A 21,539-nucleotide genomic window follows, 5' to 3' on the forward strand; every position below is an offset into this window, starting at 1 on the left:
AGGGCTTGAGACCACCTCCCTTGCATATCTCCTCCCTCTGCCAGACCTCTCCAGCCGAGGTGCTCTTCCCATTGTAGGACTACCAACATGGTGCTGCCGCCAGCCCGAGGGCCCCCCTTACTGCCGACACTGATAGTCCTGCCCACTGCCTTCCCAGCTCTGCCCACTGAGGCCCATGCCCAGGACGCCGGCCCCAAAACTCTCTGGACTCCTTTCTGAAGAAGAGTGACTCTCCTTCCACACCCTGACTGCTCTGTTACCCGGAGGCAGGTGAGTCCTTCCCTTGCAGCCCCCATTGTACCACAACAAACGAAATCCCTTCTACATAATTTGACTTATAAAGCAGCACAGCTTCGAAGTTTCCTTCATCTCTCTCGGAAGGCATGCTACTGAAACATGAATGGCCCTTAGTCTTCATAAATCTTCAGCTGGAAAAATATCAAACCTGGTTGAGGCTGCTGGGGTTTCTTTTCTTTCTTTATTATTTATACCTCTAATTCATTCTTAAAAGATTTGGGTCAATATAGCTCATGCAAAGATATTAAACTGTGGAATTTAATGACTTATTAGGTCTTTCAGCAATGTATACCAAATCAGTTCCTCAAGAATTGTGCACATGTGGGTGAAGAATACATGGGAACTCTCTGTCCTATCTTTGTAACTTTTCTGCATTTCTAACATTATTCTAAATTTAAAATTAGGAATAAAAAAAGATTTGTGCACATGAGAATTACAGTGATATTGAGAAATGCTACTTGCATGTACCCTAGTATTTGTGCTCATGCACCCCCTCTCCTGGAAATCTGGATGGGCAGGGTCAAGGCCCTCACACCCCATTTGACCTGTCTGGGCAGACAGACATGTTGGCCTAACACTCAAGTATCTCTGCAGACCACAGGAGACTTATGAAATCAAATACTGTGAAACAAAAACCTGGTGTTAGGAAAATTATGCATAACATTCTACCATGAATTAAAACTTGTATTAGAAACAGATGAAATTTTTGCATTACTCCTGTTAATTTTCAAGAATTGTTCCATGCAGCCTGACTGCATACTTGGCTTCCTGCGATTCTTTGCAAACCAAAAGCCCTAATAGTAAGCCTAAGCATAAATCTTCCTAAAGACTCAAAATGTTACAAGTTCAGCTTTTATAATCCAGAATCCATAACAATAACATTTAAACATTTTAACCCTCAAGAAGATGACTTACAGGCTTAGTATAAAGAAATTTACTTAATCTTTCTATGCAGCTCCTCTATTTACCAGAAGGCATTTTTTTCCTCAAGAGATTTCTGGGGTGAAGAAAAAAAGGATTGGAACAATGGAATTACTTTACTTCTTTACTTATTCATTAGTTATACTCCATATCTCTTCAAAAAGATTTGAGAGCATGAAACGTACATGTAATAAAACAACCAACCAAGTGGAGAGTTGGATGGGAAGGGAAAATAAGATGGCTCCATGGGCAAAGTCAGTGCCTTCCTAGGAGCCAGTCAGCTTCGGCTTGCGCAGCAAAGTCTCCCCTTCCTAAAAATCTCTCAGCCTATTATGAATGTAGCGCTGGCACAGCTAATGCACCAGGATATTAAAACAGGGTGGCCTGTTTTGCAGTCATGCTTACCTTTCTCTCTCGACTCTCAGAAAGTTTTTGGAAAACATCTTGATTTCGCTGCCCAGTTTGTTGGTCAATGCAAATCATCTGGCACCTGTGACAAGGCCCCAAAACCTGGCGAGTGAGAAAAGACAGTGCTTCTTAGGGAGGAAGTTGGGCCCAGGAGGGCCAGGTGGTGGGAGGCCATTCCTCCCACCAATTGCAGACTTGCAGAGAAATGCCTGATGCAGCACCCCAAGTCTGAGGAGCCGGAGAGTGGCACCTCCTCACATTGCCCGCTGGGGGATCACCTGCATGTTTGTCAGCTGAAAAGCTGCTGCTTAAGGATGTTTTAGAGAAAGAAAAGAGTGGTTGTGAATCTCAGATGATTACCAAGGAATGTTGGGATTCTGCAGAAGGTAAGAACTCAGCGACTGAAGAAGGATACGCTGAGAGAAGATATAACAGTTGCAGACCCAGCACTAGCCACTGTGAGGAAGTCATCAGAAAGAACCATAATGCGTTCATGCCCTTTGACCTAGCAAGTTCACTTCTGGGAGTTTAACTTAAGAATCCAAAGTACAATCACAGATTTATGTGCAATATATTCATCACATTGTTTATAATAGGGAAAATTTGGTAACATCCTAAATGTCAAACAGTAGACAGTAGTTAAGCAAATCATGCTATATTTTGCATTAAATTAATCTATGAAGGGCTTTAAATAAAATGGGGAAATATTCATTTTTGTAATTTAAATAAGCCAGAAACAAAATTATATTTGTATTCATATAAATGTGTTTGTGTATGTGAATATTTACACACATATATATATATATGCACACACGCATAACACATAAAACACAGTAGACACCTTCTTAACAGGAATCGTGCCACATAACAGAACTTCTATTCTGGGTTGTCTGCCATGAGCATGAATTGCCATTATAACGAGAAAAATCTCCCATAAATATTAACATAAAAAAAAAGACAAAGTATGTGGCTCAGTAGTGATAAGATGACTCTTTTATTGTATATGTAAAAGGTGAAAAAATACTTGATTTTCTCATAAACATTCTCCCCTCTGCTCACTCATGGGCAAATACCAACTATGCAATGAAATTAGAAACACTCAATTAAACCTGGATATCTCTTGGCCTGCTCCTATCACTCACATTCTGGCTGGTGGCCATTATTCAATGATATATAAAGGGCATCTTTCCGTTTTAGTACACAGAGACCTACCTCACCCTTGGATTTTGCAATTTTCACAATGGGCTATCATTCACATGGGTTGATACACTTAACCATTCCTCTTTGAAGCCATGTAAATAGTTTCTAATGCTTTGATATTATCAGTAATATTGCAATAAGGATCTTAATTCACATACTTTCTTTCCTGTTTGTAATTATTTTCTTAGGATCAATCTCCCAAAGTGAGATTATAAGACCAACAGGTAAGAAAGTTTTTATAACTTGATAATGCTCACTGAAAAGTCACTTTCCAAAAAAGACGTGCTAGTTCATTGCAACTGCTTCAGCACTGAGCAGCTGCATCAACAAGCATTTTTGAAGCATTAACTTTCTGAAAGACACAGTGTTAACTATACTGCATATTTGTTAATGCTTGCACAGCATTATAGTATATGAATACAGCACAGTTTATTTAACGAATCTTCTTCTTATGGATATTTGGGATGTTCCCCAATTTTTCTTAATTACAAAAATACTGCTGTGTAGTAAAGTATTTGGCCTTGCACAAAGAGAAGACTGGACTTTGTCCCCAGCTCCTCTAAACCTTTTAAATAAAATGGGGAAATGTTCATTTGATATTCAAATAGTCAAGTGCTAAGAGTGTGTTTGGCATTCGTGGTGGGCCCTCTCAAACCACAAATGGTAGTTTATGTTAACAAGCTGACCCACGGTGGGTCCTCCACCCCATGTGGTATCAGCTCAACCTCTGGGGAGGCTGGGGCTGGGGATAGGAACTGGATTCAACCATGTGGGCAGCCAATCCACAAGCCTCAATAAAAAACTCCGGACATCAAAGACCAGGTGAGCCTCCTGGGCTGGCAATACTTCGCAGGTACTGTCACCTCTTGATGTCAGGAAGGTGACACATCCTGAGGACAACGGAAGCCTTGTGTCGGGAGCCCTCCCAGACTCTGCCTCATGTGTCTCTTCCTTTCACTGGGGCTAATTTGAATCCTCTCCCTATAATAAACTGTTCCTGTGAGTATAATATTTTTCAGAACAGCAAATCCTCAAACCTGAGGGTGGTTTTGGAAAACTCCCAGACGTTGTCCTTGTGTGGACTCTTCCCTCTAACTTTGAAGTTGGACTCTAACTCCTAGCAGCTGGGTCAGAAGTCAAGGGCAGACTTGGCAGTCTAGAGGACTGTGCCCTGAACGTCATAGTCAGGCTAAATCCAGACAACTGAAATAAATAAAATTAAATAAACAAATAAATAGCAAACTTGTAGGGGATAGATTTCTACAAGTGAAATAACTAGGTCAAAGGACACGCATAATTTAACTTTTATTAATTGCTATTATTAAAAACAGTGACCTAAAGAAAGTAAAGCATACTAAGAAGTGATCTCAGAAGGGGGATTTTTGTATTTATGCCCCCAGGTACAGGGAGAGACACAGGTGATACTGTTGCCAGGTGAGTTTCTGATAGCAATCCCAGTCTAGTTCTAGTTCTTTCTCTTTACTTCCTTCCCTCTTTCTTCCTTCTTTTCCCCCCTCTTCCTCCCTCCCTCTCGCCATCTACCCAGCAGTGTATATTTAGTGCTTACTTTGTGCCCAGCAGGATATGTAAGTGCAGGCATTTCTAAAACAGTAAATCTAACATGGCAGAGACAGAGGAATAAAAAATAAGAAAAAGAAGAGTAAGTCAGGCTGGAGGGATGAGGGTCCATGGCAGGTGAGCTGGTTGCAGAGAGAGGTTTGTGGGAGAGAATTTAGGGGAGAGAAGGAATTGACTTTCAAGGGGGAGTAGCTACCAGGATAAGAGGACATCTGAGAGTGAAATGGGTAAACAAGATCTTTGGGGTATTTTATTGTGCCTTGCAATTTAGCCACAAGATGTAAATTATTGTTTATAGTTTTTCTGGATGTTAAATTGGTGTTCCTTTTGCGTGCAGACCGTGGACATTAGGTAACCCATTACTTTCAGTTTATATCACTGGCTAACCTACTACTACTGGCTATACACTATTATTATTAAGATAATTGCACTCCCCACTGCAGAATTGGGCACATTCTTTGCAGATGCCCCATTCTTCTGTCCCTGTCTATTCCTCATCTTTCTCGTCCATTCATTCCCTCAACAATGCCTCAGTGAGCAACAACTCTGGGCCAGGGCTCAGATCTACAGGAGAAAACAAAACAGACTTGGCCCCCACCCTCGTATGCTCTGATGAAATAAGCAAGTACCGTGCAGAGTGCAACTGTGCAGCAGGTCAGGAACAGCTTGTCCATGCAGGTGACAACTTAGCTGAGACCCTCGAGCAGCTGCAGGGAGAACATGGCAGGCAGAAGGGACAGTAAGGTCAAAGGCAGTGAAGCAGGAAGCTCGGCTTGTTTAAGGAATGGAGAGAAGTTCAACATGGCAGAGGCAGAGAAGGGAGGGTGATGAGCTCAGAAAGCTCAGTGGGGTCTTGTCTCCTGGGGCCTTATCGGCCCACATGGGGGGCAGAGATTTTAGCCTAAGACCTTCTCCTCTTGCTGATGTCTTTAAAGCCTACAGCAAAGGTTTTGAGAGCCCAGAGCCTGGAGAGAGAGGACATCCTGGTGGCTTTGTCTCTTGACTGCAAGCTCCTCCCAGCTGCCAGCAAGGCTAAGTGTAAGAAGGTGGAGCAGCCATGGGCATGGATGGTCTGCCCAGCTTGGGAGTCCTGTCTCCATGAGCTCCAGGCTGCCAGAATTCTAGCAACTGTCAGAGGATGAAGTTCACATAGACACAAGTGTCCCAAGAAACAGAAGTTAAGTCCTGACATAAGGACATGGTAAGGGCAGCACAGAGCTACAATCATCTGTTCAGGACACAATCTCAGTGTCTACTGAGGGATCCATCCCAGGGGTGTTCCAGGATTAGACATTACACACCCTCCTGCCATGATTTTGTGGGTAAGAAACAGGGATGGAGAAAAGATCCCTGCTCGCCACTCTCCAGGCCTGGATTTGAGGTCAATCTTCATTGACAATCCTTGGGGAAGGATAATAGAACCCCTTGGGACTTACCTGGAAATGCAAGGAACCAACTGAAATCTCATCCCACTTCTCTTCTTCAAAAGGTCTTGTGCCATTAATAATAATATTGGCACGGAAACGCGAGATGAGACTGTTCATTGGGAATAATTCCTCCATTCCATTCTCATCACTGTTTAAGACATACAAGAAAGGGGAAAGGGGAGACAGAATAGTTGACTGTAATAATTCAACCTGCCTGCCATGCCAAGCAATGCCTGACTTCATCAGTGCTCCTCTGACCTGAGGCCTGGATGATCAGAAAAAGCTTCGACCTTACACAAGTGTAAGGTAGACGGACACTAATCTGTTAAGCAGACATTGATGGCCTCCTCCTGGGATATGGTCCCATTTCCAGGGAGAAGATCACAAGAGGCTATGGAAATGTGAGTTTATCTTAGCTGAAGAAATGAAGGACTTTGGAAACCAGGTGAACAGAGGTCAAATGAGCTAACTTCTGAGAAAATGCCAGTTCTGTAAGGTGAATCAGGGCAAGACATTCAAAGAGCTGTCAACAGGCTTAATTGCCAAGGACCTGAAAAGAACAAAGGGCTCATTCTTTTTAGATATTAAAATATCATTAAAAATAGAGAGGATATAATGGGGAGGTAATATTTGCTTCCTAACTTCAGTGCTGTTTGCAGTTTTTATTACCATATGCTATTTTTTTTATTATTAATTCAAATTTTTGTTTACTGACTTAAGGTTCTGCAGAATGGCTCTCTGCATCTCCATGCACTCCCCACTAGAGGACTTAACTGAAAAATTGTCTTAAAATTTCTCCAACAAAAGACCCACACTGTATGATCTCATTATATTAATTTGAAAACAGGTGAAACTCTCTATGGGAAGAGAAGTCAGAATAGTGGTGACCTTCGGTGGGATTAACTAAGGGGATACCAGGGTGGTGTGTGGGATATTGGAAATGATCTGAGTAGTGGTTACAAGCATGTATATATCTGTAAAAATTCATTGAGTTATATACATAACAATTTTTACACTTTGTCATGCTTCAGTAGTTGGAGGAAAAATCCTTAAGCATGACTGGAATTTTCCCTGGAGACAGAACTGAGAGGCTCTGGTTGAGGGCGAAAGTAGGTTCTAAGGAAATAGCCAATCCCCTTCTGACATAGTGTGCAAAGCCGGGGTCCAAGATAACCAAGTGGAGCTTTGCCACTAACTACGTGCAATTCCCACGACTTCTGAGGACCACAGTTCCCTCCTTTGAAATGGGACAGTTAGCACCTCCCAGTCCTAAAATCCTTTGTTTCTGGATTTAATCCCCAGGTTATAAACCCTCCCTATGCTGGTTTGGATGTATTATGTCCCCCAAAATGCCATTATCTTTGATGCTGTCTTTCGTGGGCAGGAAATGTATTGGTGTTGATTGGGTTGCAGACTTTTGATTGGATGTTTCCATGGAGATGTGATCACTGAACTGTGGGTGAGATCTTTCATTGGATAATTTCCATGGAGGTGTGGCCCTGCCCATTCAGCATGGGCCTTGATTAGTTTACTAGAGCACTATATAAGCTCAGACAGAAGGAGCGATTTTGCTATAGCCAAGAGGGACACTTTGAAGAATGCACAGGGGCTGAGAGAGTAGCTGCAAATGAGAGACAGTTTGAAGACAGACGTTGAAAGCAGACTCTTGCTCTGGAGAAGCTAAGAGAGAACAAACACCCCAAGAGCAACTAAGAGTGACATTTTTGAGGAACTGCAGCCTAGAGAGGAACATCCTGGGAGAAAGCCGTTTTGAAACCAGAACTTTGGGGCAGATGCCAGCCACGTGCCTTCCCAGCTAACGGAGGTTTTCCAGACACCATTGGCCACCCTCCAGTGAAGGTACCTGACTGCTGATGTGTTACCTTGGATATTTTATGACTGCAACTGTGTAACCAAACAAACCCCCTTTTATAAAAGCCAATCCACCTCTGTGTTTTGCATTCCAGCAGCATTAACAAACCAGAACACTCCCTCTGTGCTTTATAAAAGAGGAAGTTTATGACCAAAAACTGCCATGGTCAGCATGTGCAAGAGTCAGGAGGCAGAGCTGCTGGTTCTATCTGATGGTACAACTGACAAATAAATAATATCTGTAATTACAATTTTAAAAGCTTTCATAAACACTCTTATTCAGCCCTCAAAATGGCCATGTGAAGTAGGGCAGGACTCCTGGAGAACATGGGACAATCAGTGGGTGGGCAATGAAATGGGGTCAAGTTCACAGCACTTTAATTAAATCAAATACTAAGGAATGGGATGATGGAAAAAGAAGAGCTGGGTTTCTCCACTAAGTATCTTAGGGATGTCAAGAAGTATCTTAAGAAGAGAAAAGAGAACCCTAAAAAAGATTAATGGGAGCTGGCCTGAAGGGATGTGTGACTTGTCTGGGCCTCAGTTTCTCTACTGTAAACAAAGAGTTGTACTCAATGATTTCCAGATCTGTTCTAGCCATAAGTTCTCTAGTTTTAAAGTGGTTCCAAGATAAGTGAAATCCCTCCCAGGGACAACTGGTTTTACCTGTCTGTGTTCCAGAGGTAAGAGCTCTTACCGAGTGCTTAATTGCTGCTGAAGTTCCACCACACTGGATCTGTTTATCAGCAGATACTGTGCTTCATTCACCAGAGAAAGGATGGCCGTTGAATCAGAAGGTAGATCTAAAAAATGACAGAGTAGTTAAAAGAAGAGCTGCTTTTTGGAAATGTAAACGAATCTTGTTTCTGATGACACGCAATTTTAAAAGGGAGGGACTTTGCAAGGGAAAACAGTGATGCCCTGCCAATAATAAAAATGTTGTAAACATGGTTCAAACCTCTCAGAAACAGAAAGGAAAGTGAGTTCCTAGGATACCCTGTTTAAAACAATCTGAAAAAAATAGCTGTAATGAAATGCTGAATTGAAATGGTGCCAGCCAAGAAGACTCACGAACAGTACTTGGAGGAGAGGCGGGACTTCTGGGTGGAGGAGGGTGGCTGTTACCGAGGACGAAAACAGGTAAGAGGAGCCTCGAAGAAGTTACAGGGACCGCAGGAGAGCTAATGCAGCCTGTCAGCAACAAGCTGTCTGCCCTTCGGCAAGTGCCAGATATTAGCTTTAGAAATCAGTAATACAAGTTTTAAAAGTACTGAAAGGAAAAAAAAAATTATTTTGAAGGAAAATACCCAGTGCCAGTCAGAACTGCTGGTAGCTTATCAAGTGGCCGCCGTCTCCTGTTTAATGGGCACGCCATTTTTATCCTCGTCCAGGAAGTGGGTAAAAAGGGTCAGCCACCTCTTTGTTGCTCAGATGTGGCCCCCTCTCTCTAGCTAAGCCACCTCGGTGGGTGATCTTGCTGCCCTCCCCACTATGTGGGACCTGACTCCCAGGGGTGTAAATCTCCCTGGCAACACAGGATATGACTCCCGGGGATGAATCTGGACCCGGCATCCTGGGATTGAGAACATCTTCTTGACCAAAAGGGGGAGGGGAAATGAAACGAAATAAAGCTTCAGTGGCTGAGAGATTTCAAAAGGAGTCGAGAGGTCACTCTGGTGGACTCTTATGCACTATGTAGATAACACTTTTCAGGTTCTAATGTATTGGAATAGCTAGAAGTAAATACCTGAAATTATCAAACTCCAACCCAGTAGCCTTGACTCTTGAAGATGATTGTATAACAATGTAGCTTACAAGGGGTGATAGTGTGATTGTGAGAACCTTATGGATCACACTCCCTTTAGCCACTGTATGGATGGATGAGTAGAAGAATGGGGACAAAGACTGAATAAAAAATAGGGTGGGATGGGGGAAATGATTTGGGTGTTCTTTTTTAATTTATTTCCTATTCTTATTCTGATTCTTTCTGGTGTAAGGAAAGTGGTCAAAAATAGATTGGGGTGATGAATGCACAACTATATGATGGTACTGTGAACAGCTGATTGTACACCATGGATGACTGTATGGTACGTGAATATATCTCAATAAAACTGAATTAAAAAAAAAAAAAAAAGGATCAGCCAGGACAGGGCCCAGTGCACCATCTTCAAACCAGGTTCTGGGGACTCCAGAGTCCACGAGAATAGACTCTTTTAAGAGGCTCACCCTCCAGAGACTCCACTGCCACAGTCCTCTTTGCTAAAATGGCTCTGCCAGTGAATACAGTGGAGTCCCAGCCCCATCCAGGGAAGGGCCTTGGCCCACTTCCTGGAGTACGGTCGCACTTCTCCCAGGGGCTAAAAATCCCCAGGTTGGAAACCAAAAGTCCCATCCAAACCCTGGGGTGTGCTGAGAAAATGAGACTCTAAAGCTGGGGTGAATGAGACTCCTGAGGTCTGCTAGCTTCCAATTCTTTGCTCTCCACAAAACTGCAGAACCTGATTAAGTTGTCAAGTGAGGGATGATTAAAAGCCAACTTAATGTTAGCTCAGAAGAATGGTTTGAGTGACAGTGTGTCAACCAGACTCCCTCCATTCCCAGCACTTCATTGCATAAATGAGGTTTCTCAGAAGAGAACGATGCTGGGCACCAACTCAATCTGTGAGCCACAGACATTCCTGGATCTGGGAACTAAGGAGGGAGAGCTCCATCCATCTCAATAAGAGATTCATTTCCAACAGTTTTTTCTCTTCGTGTTTAATAATTTTTTTCAAAACATACAATATATCTATGTTGCATTGATCAACCATGTACTAGTAAAAACTGAAACTACATCCAGAAGAAATTTCCTAACACTTAGACCCTTATGATCACAGTAAACTTTAAAAACCTTTATATACCTCAATTTATATACACAGTTTGGTTTCAGGGAAGTATGATAGGGTGACCAATAAAAGATATTTAAGCATAAGATATATAACCCTAAGATAAAATTCTATCAAGGAAGTAGAATGGAAAAACACATTCAGGGAGAAAAAGAGAAGAAATTAAATTTCTGACCATTAGAACACAATCTCTTCATATATATGTTTTGAATGAATACTCAGAAAATCAAATTGCTTTGGTGTTGAGAATTCACTGGCTATGTTTAAAAGATATACAGGGGCGGGGCAAGATGGCAGACTGGTGAGCTATATGTTTTAGTTACTCCTCCAGGATAGTAGGTAGAAAGCCAGGAACTGCGTGGACTGGACACCACAGAGCAATCTGACTTTGGGCATACTTCATACAACACTCATGAAAACGTGGAACTGCTGAGATCAGCGAAATCTGTAAGTTTTTGCGGCCAGGGGACCCGCGCCCCTCCCTGCCAGGCTCAGTCCTGGGGGAGGAGGGGCTGTCAGCCCCGGGAAGGAGAAGGGAGAACTGCAGTGGCAGCCCTTATCGGAAACTCATTCTACTGATTCAAACTCCAACCATAGACAGACTGAGACCAGACACCAGAGAATCTGAGAGCAGCCAGCCCAGCAGAGAGGAGACAGGCATAGAAAAAAAACAACATGAAAAACTCCAAAATAAAAGCGGAGGATTTTTGGAGTTCTGGTGAACATAGAAAGGGGAAGGGCCCTGAGGCGCATATGCAAATCCCGAAGAAAAGATGATCTCTCTGCCCTGTGGACCTTTCCTTAATGGCCCTGGTTGCTTTGTCTCTTAGCATTTCAATAACCCATTAGATCTCTGAGGAGGGCCCGTTTTTTTTGTTTGTTTGTTTGTTTTGTTTTGTTTTGTTTTGTTTTTAATCCTTTTTTCTTTTTCTAAAACAATTACTCTAAGAAGCCCAATACAGAAAGCTTCAAAGACTTGCTATTTGGGCAGGTCAAGTCAAGAGCAGAACTAGGAGAGCTCTGAGACAAAACGCAATAATCCAGTGGCTGAGAAAATTCACTAAACACCACAACTTCCCAAGAAAAGGGGGGTGTCCGCTCACAGCCATCATCCTGGTGGACAGGAAACACTCCTGCCCATCGCCAGCCCCATAGCCCAGAACTGCCCCAGACAACCCAGTGTGACGGAAGTGCTTCAAATAACAGGCACACACCACAAAACTGGGCGTGGACATTAGCCTTCCCTGCAACCTCAGCTGATTGTCCCAGAGTTGGGAAGGTGGAGCAGTGTGAATTGACAAAGCCCCATTCACCATCATTTCAGCAGACTGGGAGCCTCCCTACACAGCCCAGGAGCCCAGAACTGCCCTGGGGGGACGGCACTCACCTGTGACATAGCACAGTCATCCCTCAACAGAGGACCCGGGGTGCACGGCCTAGAAGAGGGGCCCACTTGCAAGTCTCAGGAGCCATACGCCAATACCAAGGACTTGTGGGTCAGTGGCAGAGACAAACTGTGGCAGGACTGAACTGAAGGATTAGACTATTGCAGCAGCTTTAAAACTCTAGGATCACCAGGGAGATTTGATTGTTAGGGAAACCCCCCCTCCCTGACTGCCCAGAAACACGCCCCATATACAGGGCAGGCAACACCAACTACACACGCAAGCTTGGTACACCAATTGGACCCCACAAGACTCACTCCCCCACTCACCAAAAAGGCTAAGCAGGGGAGAACTGGCTTGTGGAGAACAGGTGGCTCGTGGACGCCACCTGCTGGTTAGTTAGAGAAAGTGTACTCCACGAAGCTGTACATCTGATAAATTAGAGATAAGGACTTCAATTGGTCTACAAATCCTAAAAGAACCCTATCAAGTTCAGCAAATGCCACGAGGCCAAAAACAACAGAAAATTATAAAGCATATGAAAAACCAGACGATATGGATAACCCAAGCCCAAGCACCCAAATCAAAAGACCAGAAGAGACACAGCACCTAGAGCAGCTACTCAAAGAACTAAAGATGAACAATGAGACCATAGTACGGGAGATAAAGGAAATCAAGAAGACCCTAGAAGAGTAAAAAGAAGACATTGCAAGACTAAATAAAAAAATGGATGATCTTATGGAAATTAAAGAAACTGTTGACCAAATTAAAAAGATTCTAGACACTCATAGTACAAGACTAGAGGAAGTTGAACAACGAATCAGTGACCTCGAAGATGACAGAATGGAAAATGAAAGCATAAAAGAAAGAATGGGGAAAAAAATTGAAAAAATCGAAATGGACCTCAGGGATATGATAGATAATATGAAACGTCCAAATATAAGACTCATTGGTGTCCCAGAAGGGGAAGAAAAGGGTAAAGGTCTAGGAAGAGTATTCAAAGAAATTGTTGGGGAAAACTTCCCAAATCTTCTAAACAACATAAATACACAAATCATAAATGCTCAGTGAACTCCAAATAGAATAAATCCAAATAAACCCACTCCGAGACATATACTGATCACACTATCAAACACAGAAGAGAAGGAGCAAGTTCTGAAAGCAGCAAGAGAAAAGCAATTCACCACATACAAAGGGAACAGCATAAGACTAAGTAGTGACTACTCAGCAGCCACCATGGAGGCGAGAAGGCAGTGGCACGATATATTTAAAATTCTGAGTGAGAAAAATTTCCAGCCAAGAATACTTTATCCAGCAAACCTCTCCTTCAAATTTGAGGGAGAGCTTAAATTTTTCACAGACAAACAAATGCTGAGAGAATTTGCTAACAAGAGACCTGCCCTACTGGAGATACTAAAGGGAGCCCTACACACAGAGAAACAAAGACAGGACAGAGAGACTTGGAGAAAGGTTCAGTACTAAAGAGATTCGGTATGGGTACAATAAAGGATATTAATAGAGAGAGGGAAAAATATGGCAAACATAAACCAAAGGATAAGATGGCCGATTCAAGAAATGCCTTCACGGTTTTAACGTTGAATGTAAATGGATTAAACTCCCCAATTAAAAGATATAGATTCGCAGAATGGATCAAAAAAAATGAACCATCAATATGTTGCATACAAGAGACTCATCTTAGACACAGGGACACAAAGAAACTGAAAGTGAAAGGATGGAAAAAAATATTTCATGCAAGCTACAGCCAAAAGAAAGCAGGTGTAGCAATATTAATCTCAGATAAAATAGACTTCAAATGCAGGGATGTTTTGAGAGACAAAGAAGGCCACTACATACTAATAAAAGGGGCAATTCAGCAAGAAGAAATAACAATCGTAAATGTCTATGCACCCAACCAAGGTGCCACAAAATACATGAGAGAAACACTGGCAAAACTAAAGGAAGCAATTGATGTTTCCACAATAATTGTGGGAGACTTCAACACATCACTCTCTCCTATACATAGATCAACCAGACAGAAGACCAATAAGGAAACTGAAAACCTAAACAATCTGATAAATGAATTAGATTTAACAGACATATACAGGACATTACATCCCAAATCACCAGGATACACATACTTTTCTAGTGCTCATGGAACTTTCTCCAGAATAGATCATATGCTGGGACATAAAACAAGCCTCAATAAATTTAAAAAGATTAAAATTATTCAAAGCACATTCTCTGACCACAATGGAATACAATTAGAAGTCAATAACCATCAGAGACTTAGGAAATTCACAAATACCTGGAGGTTAAACAACACACTCCTAAACAATCAGTGGGTTAAAGAAGAAATAGCACGAGAAATTGCTAAATATATAGAGATGAATGAAAATGAGAACACAACATACCAAATCCTATGGGATGCAGCAAAAGCAGTGCTAAGGGGGAAATTTATAGCACTAAACGCATATATTAAAAAGGAAGAAAGAGCCAAAATCAAAGAACTAATGGATCAACTGAAGAAGCTAGAAAATGAACAGCAAACCAATCCTAAACCAAGTACAAGAAAAGAAATAACAAGGATTAAAGCAGAAATAAATGACATAGAGAACAAAAAACAATAGAGAGGATAAATATCACCAAAAGTTGGTTCTTTGAGAAGATCAACTAGATTGACAAGCCCCTAGCTAGACTGACAAAATCAAAAAGAGAGAAGACCCATATAAACAAAATAATGAATGAAAAAGGTGACATAACTGCAGATCCTGAAGAAATTAAAAAAAATTATAAGAGGATACTATGAACAACTGTATGGCAACAAACTGGAGAATGTAGAGGAAATGGACAATTTCCTGGAAACACATGAACAACCTAGACTGACCAGAGAAGAAATAGAAGACCTCAACCAACCCATCACAAGCAAAGAGATCCAATCAGTCATCAAAAATCTTCCCACAAATAAATGCCCAGGGCCAGATGGCTTCACAGGGGAATTCTACCAAACTTTCCAGAAAGAACTGACACCAATCTTACTCAAACTCCTTCAAAACATTGAAGAAAATGGAACACTACCTAACTCATTTTATGAAGCTAACATCAATCTAATACCAAAACCAGGCAAAGATGTTACAAAAAAGGAAAACTACCGGCCAATCTCCCTAATGAATATAGATGCAAAAATCCTCAACAAAATACTTGCAAATCGAATCCAAAGACACATTAAAAAAATCATACACCATGACCAAGTGGGGTTCATTCCAGGCATGCAAGGATGGTTCAACATAAGAAAAACAATCAATGTATTACAACACATTAAAAACTCGAAAGGGAAAAATCAATTGATCATCTCAATAGATGCTGAAAAAGCACTTGACAAAATCCAACATCCCTTTTTGATAAAAACACTTCAAAAGGTAGGAATTGAAGGAAACTTCCTCAACATGATAAAGAGCATATATGAAAAACCCACAGCCAGCATAGTACTCAATGGAGAGAGACTGAAAGCCTTCCCTCTAAGATCAGGAACAAGACAAGGATGCCCGCTATCACCACTGTTATTCAACATTGTGCTGGAAGTGCTAGCCAGGGCAATCTGGCAAGACAAAGAAATAAAAGGCATTCAAATTGGAAAAGAAGAAGTAAAACTGTCATTGTTTGCAGATGATATGATCTTATATGTAGAAAACCCTGAGAAATCGACGATACAGCTACTAGAGCTAACAAACAAATTTAGCAAAGTAGCGGGATACAAGGTTAATGCACATAAGTCAGTAATGTTTCTATATGCTAGAAATGAACAAACTGAAGAGACACTCAAGAAAAAGATACCATTTTCAATAGCAACTAAAAAAATCAAGTACCTAGGAATAAACTTAAACAAAGATGTAAAAGACCTATACAAAGAAAACTACATAACTCTACTAAAAGAAATAGAAGGGGACCTTAAAAGATGGAAAAATATTCCATGTTCATGGATAGGAAGACTAAATGTCATTAAGATGTCAATTCTACCCAAACTCATCTACAGATTCAATGCAATCCCAATCAAAATTCCAACAACCTACTTTGCAGACTTGGAAAAGCTAGTTATCAAATTTATTTGGAAAGGGAAGATGCCTCGAATTGCTAAAGACACTCTAAAAAAGAAAAACGAAGTGGGAGGACTTACACTCCCTGACTTTGAAGCTTATTATAAAGCCACAGTTGCCAAAACAGCATGGTACTGGCACAAAGATAGACATATAGATCAATGGAATCGAATTGAGAATTCAGAGATAGACCCTCAGATCTATGGCCGACTGATCTTTGATAAGGCCCCCAAAGTCACTGAACTGAGTCATAATGGTCTTTTCAACAAATGGGGCTGGGAGAGTTGAATATCCATATCCAAAAGAATGAAAGAGGATCCCTACCTCACCCCCTACACAAAAATTAACTCAAAATGGACCAAAGATCTCAATATAAAAGAAAGTACCATAAAACTCCTAGAAGATAATGTAGGAAAACATCTTCAAGACCTTGTATTAGGAGGCCACTTCCTAGACTTTACACCCAAAGCACAAGCAACAAAAGAGAAAATAGATAAATGGGAACTCCTCAAGCTTAGAAGTTTCTGCACCTCAAAGGAATTTCTCAAAAAGGTAAAGAGGCAGCCAACTCAATGGGAAAAAATTTTTGGAAACCAAGTATCTGACAAAAGACTGATATCTTGCATATATAAAGAAATCCTACAACTCAATGACAATAGTACAGTCGGCCCAATTATAAAATGGGCAAAAGATATGAAAAGACAGTTCTCTGAAGAGGAAATACAAATGGCCAAGAAACACATGAAAAAATGTTCAGCTTCACTAGCTATTAGAGAGATGCAAATTAAGACCACAATGAGATACCATCTAACACCGGTTAGAATGGCTGCCATTAAACAAACAGGAAACTACAAATGCTGGAGGGGATGTGGAGAAATTGGAACTCTTATTCATTGTTGGTGGGACTGTATAATGGTTCAGCCACTCTGGAAGTCAGTCTGGCAGTTCCTTAGAAAACTAGAAATAGAGTTACCATTCGATCCAGCGATTGCACTTCTCGGTATATACCCGGAAGATCGGAAAGCAGTGACACGAACAGATATCTGCACGCCAATATTCATAGCAGCATTATTCACAATTGCCAAGAGATGGAAACAACCCAAATGTCCTTCAACAGATGAGTGGATAAATAAAATGTGGTATATACACACGATGGAATACTACGCGGCAGTAAGAAGGAACGATCTCGTCAAACATATGACAACATGGATGAACCTTGAAGACATAATGCTGAGCGAAATAAGCCAGGCACAAAAAGAGAAATATTATATGCTACCACTAATGTGAACTTTGAAAAATGTAAAACAAATGGTTTATAATGTAGAATGTAGGGGAACTAGCAATAGAGAGCAATTAAGGAAGGGGGAACAATAATCCAAGAAGAACAGATAAGCTATTTAACGTTCTGGAGACGCCCAGGAATGACTATGGTCTGTTAATTTCTGATGGATATAGTAGGAGCAAGTTCACAGAAATATTCCTATATTAGGTAACTTTCTTGGGGTAAAGTAGGAACATGTTGGAAGTTAAGCAGTTATCTTAGGTTAGTTGTCTTTTTCTTACTCCCTTGTTATGGTCTCTTTAAAATCTTCTTTTATTGTATGTTTGTTTTCTTTTTAACTTTTTTTTCATACAGTTGATTTAAAAAAGAAGGGAAAGTTAAAAAAAAAAAAAAAAAAAGGAAAAAAAAAAGATGCAGTGCCCCCTTGAGGAGCCTGTGGAGAATGCAGGGGTATTCGCCTACCCCACCTCCATGGTTGCTAACATGACCACAGACATAGGGGACTGGTGGTTTGATGGGTTGAGCCCTCTACCACAGGTTTTACCCTTGGGAAGACGGTTGCTGCAAAGGAGAGGCTAGGCCCCCCTATGGTTGTGCCTAAGAGCCTCCTCCCGAATGCCTCTTTGTTGCTCAGATGTGGCCCTGTCTCTCTAGCTAAGCCAACTTGAAAGGTGAAATCACTGCCCTCCCCCCTACGTGGGATCAGACACCCAGGGGAGTGAATCTCCCTGGCAGCGTGGAGTGTGACTCCCGGGGAGGAGTGTGGACCTGGCGTCGTGGGACGGAGAGCGTCTTCTTGGCCAAGAGGGGGATGTGAAAGGAAATGAAATAAGCTTCAGTGGCAGAGAGAATCCAAAAGGAGCCGAGAGGTCACTCTGGTGGGCACTCTTACGCACACTTTAGACAACCCTTTTTAGGTTCTAAAGAATTGGGGTGGCTGGTGGTGGATACCTGAAACTATCAGGCTGCAGCCCGGAGCCCATGGATCTCGAAGACAGTTGAATAAAAATGTAGCTTATGAGGGGTGACAAGGGGATTGGGAAAGCCATAAGGACCACACTCCACTTTGTCTAGTTTATGGATGGATGAGTAGAAAAATAGGGGAAGGAAACAAACAGACAAAGGTACCCAGTGTTCTTTTTTACTTCAATTGCTCTTTTTCACTCTAATTATTATTCTTGTTATTCTTGTGTGTGTGCTAATGAAGGTGTCAGGGATTGATTTGGGTGATGAATGTACAACTATGTAATGGTACTGTGAACAATCGAAAGTACGATTTGTTTTGTATGACTGCGTGGTATATGAATATATCTCAATAAAATGAAGATTAAAAAAAAAAAAGACATAATGCTGAGCAAAATAAGCCAGGCACAAAAAGAGAGATATTGTATGTTACCACTAATGTGAATTCTGTGAAAAATGTACAATGTTTTATACTGTAGAATGTAGGGGACCTAGAGATACCAATTAGTGGAGGGGGAATGATAATCTAATAAGAACAGATAAACTATGGAGGGTAATCTCAATGTTATGGGAATGCTCAGGAATGATTATGGTTTGTAAACTTTCTTGGATATAGTAAGATCATGTTGGAAGCAACAGAGTTATTTTAGGTTTTTTTTTCTCTTATTCCTTTGTTTTCTTAGGGGTTGTTAATTTTCTTGGGGTATGGCAGGAACATGTTGGAAGCAATGTAGTTATTTTAGATTATTTGTTTTTCTTACTCCTCTGTTTGGACATGGTTTATTAATCTTCTTGGGTTATGGTAGGAACATATTGGAAGCAAAGTAGTTATTTTAGGTTATTTGTTTTCCTTAATCCATTGCTTTGTTTGAAATGTTGTGGGGGTTTTTTGGTTGTTGTTTGCCTGTTTGTTTTTAATATTTTGATAAACAAAGTTAAAAAATTGAAAAAAAATCAGTAGAAAAATGGGAGTAAAAACTAAATGACAGATAGGGTGGGATGGGGGGATGGTTTGGGTATTCTCTTTTCACTTTTATTTTTTATTCTTATTCTGATTCTTTCTGATGTAAGGAAAATGTTCAGAAATAGATTGTGGTGATGAACGCATAACTATATGATCATACTGTGAACAGTTGATTGTATACCATGGATGACTGTATGGTTTGTGAATATATTTCAATAAAACTGAATTAAAAATAAATAAATAAATAAATAAAAATAAAAAAAATAAAAAAGACATAATGCTGAGCAAAATAAGTCAGGCACAAAAAGAGAGATATTGTATGTTACCACTAATGTGAATTCTGTGAAAAATGTACAATGTTTTATACTGTAGAATGTAGGGGACCTAGAGATACCAATTAGTGGAGGGGGAATGATAATCTAATAAGAACAGATAAACTATGGAGGGTAATCTCAATGTTATGGGAATGCTCAGGAATGATTATGGTTTGTAAACTTTCTTGGATATAGTAAGATCATGTTGGAAGCAATAGAGTTATTTTAGGTTTTTTTTTTCTCTTATTCCTTTGTTTTCTTAGGGGTTGTTAATTTTCTTGGGGTATGGTAGGAACATGTTGGAAACAATGTAGTTATTTTAGATTATTTGTTTTTCTTACTCCTCTGTTTGGACAGGGTTTATTAATTTTCTTGGGGTATGGTAGGAACATATTGGAAGCAAAGTAGTTATTTTAGGTTATTTGTTTTCCTTAATCCATTGCTTTGTTTGAAATGTTGTGGGGTTTTTTTGGTTGTTGTTTGCCTGTTTGTTTTTAATTTTTTGATAAACAAAGTTAAAAAATTGAAAAAAAATCAGTAGAAAAATGGGAGTAAAAACTAAATGACAAATAGGGTGGGATGGGGGGATGGTTTGGGTATTCTCTTTTCACTTTTATTTTTTATTCTTATTCTGATTCATTCTGATGTAAGGAAAATGTTCAGAAATAGATTGTGGTGATGAACGCATAACTATATGATCATACTGTGAACAGTTGATTGTATACCATGGATGACTGTATGGTTTGTGAATATATTTCAATAAAACTGAATTAAAAAAAAAAAAAAGATATACAAGTTTTAATTTAAAATGACCATATTTACAATATAGTAGAAAGCATATCCTTAGCAACTATTTATTTTAAAAATTTAGATGACAGTATAACAATGTAAGAGCAGAGAATGTAGCTTTAAAAATTATTTGAAGGGATAGCAAAGCAAAAACTGTTTGAAAGCCAAAGGCCCAGACCATCAGAGAGCTTGCCACCCTCCGCAGCACCCTTTGGGTATAAATCCTCACAAGCTGGCACTCCATCCTTGATCCTGTATCATGCAGTCCACAGACTTCTCTCTCCCAGGCCCTCCATCTCCCATGGGGACAGTCAGGCCACCTCTCACCCCACCCTTGGCCACCCCTTCTCCACCCCCCCACCCCGATCCATCCTCTCACCGCACCTAAGTGTCTTTCCGACACAAGCTGTGTGGTGAACCTCCACGTGTTAGTCTTCGTCAGGAGTCCCCTCAACCACAAGATGAAGCACTGGCTCCTTAGCACCACATTCATCCCTTCTCCCCAGCTCTCCCCAACTTCTGTCCTGCCCGCATCCGGCCCTCCAAAATGCCTCTCTGAGCCCAGGAAAGGCCAAAACTGCCACACTGCTCCCGAGTAAACACCTCCATCTGCCTGCCTGGAAAACTCCAAACTCACCTCTCGTGAAGCCTCCTGTGACTCGCTCCTTCTGTGAAGGACACCTCCCTCCTACCCCACGCCCGTCGCTGTCTCCTGCTGGGTCCTCTCCCCTAACCAGGGTCCTGGCTGACCATGTCAGCCAGCCTCGTGGGGACCCAGCCAAGCCCCAGGGAGAGAGGAGTCGCTATGGTTGACTGGAACTTAGATTTCACAGCCGCTAACCTTGCTCCAGATAGTTTATAAGGCTGGCACCGATCCTGATGCATCCCATCCTTGCATGTCTCTACCCACAGAAATGCCCATTTCTCTCTCCCCTTTAATTGTGTCTCTAAGTGTATCTGTACCCAAACAGCACCAGCTCACCTCCTCAATAAAATGACTCTAAGTTTATTCTCTTTCTCTGTCACACAGAGACTCAAATTCTCTAACGGGTCATAACAGGAAAAACTGACAACATTTAAAAGTCCAAGTCAACTACATCCCTCGGCTTCCCTCTATGCATACATTTTCAGGGAGGCACGGGTCACCCCATGCCGGTCCCTGG

The 21,539-nt window shown here is 41.2% G+C and overlaps 1 protein-coding gene across 5 annotated transcripts in view; it reads right to left on the reverse strand.

The window, feature by feature from the left end:
* MOCOS (molybdenum cofactor sulfurase) overlaps nt 1-21,539 on the reverse strand; it is a 73,936-nt gene that overhangs the window by 12,848 nt on the left and 39,549 nt on the right. For 4 of the 5 annotated variants that reach the window (XM_037805885.1, XM_037805886.1, XM_037805884.1 and 1 more), the window contains 3 exons: nt 8,401-8,506; nt 5,841-5,979; nt 1,624-1,728 (listed from right to left, as the gene is read on the reverse strand). In XM_037805885.1, the coding sequence (XP_037661813.1) occupies nt 1,624-1,728; nt 5,841-5,979; nt 8,401-8,506 (350 nt within the window). The remainder of the gene's footprint in view (nt 1-1,623; nt 1,729-5,840; nt 5,980-8,400; nt 8,507-21,539) is intronic. The other variant, XR_005212186.1, reaches the window with a different exon arrangement.

Source organism: Choloepus didactylus, chromosome 16 (genome assembly GCF_015220235.1).
Source record: "Choloepus didactylus isolate mChoDid1 chromosome 16, mChoDid1.pri, whole genome shotgun sequence".
NCBI classification, from domain to species: Eukaryota; Metazoa; Chordata; class Mammalia; order Pilosa; family Megalonychidae; genus Choloepus; species Choloepus didactylus.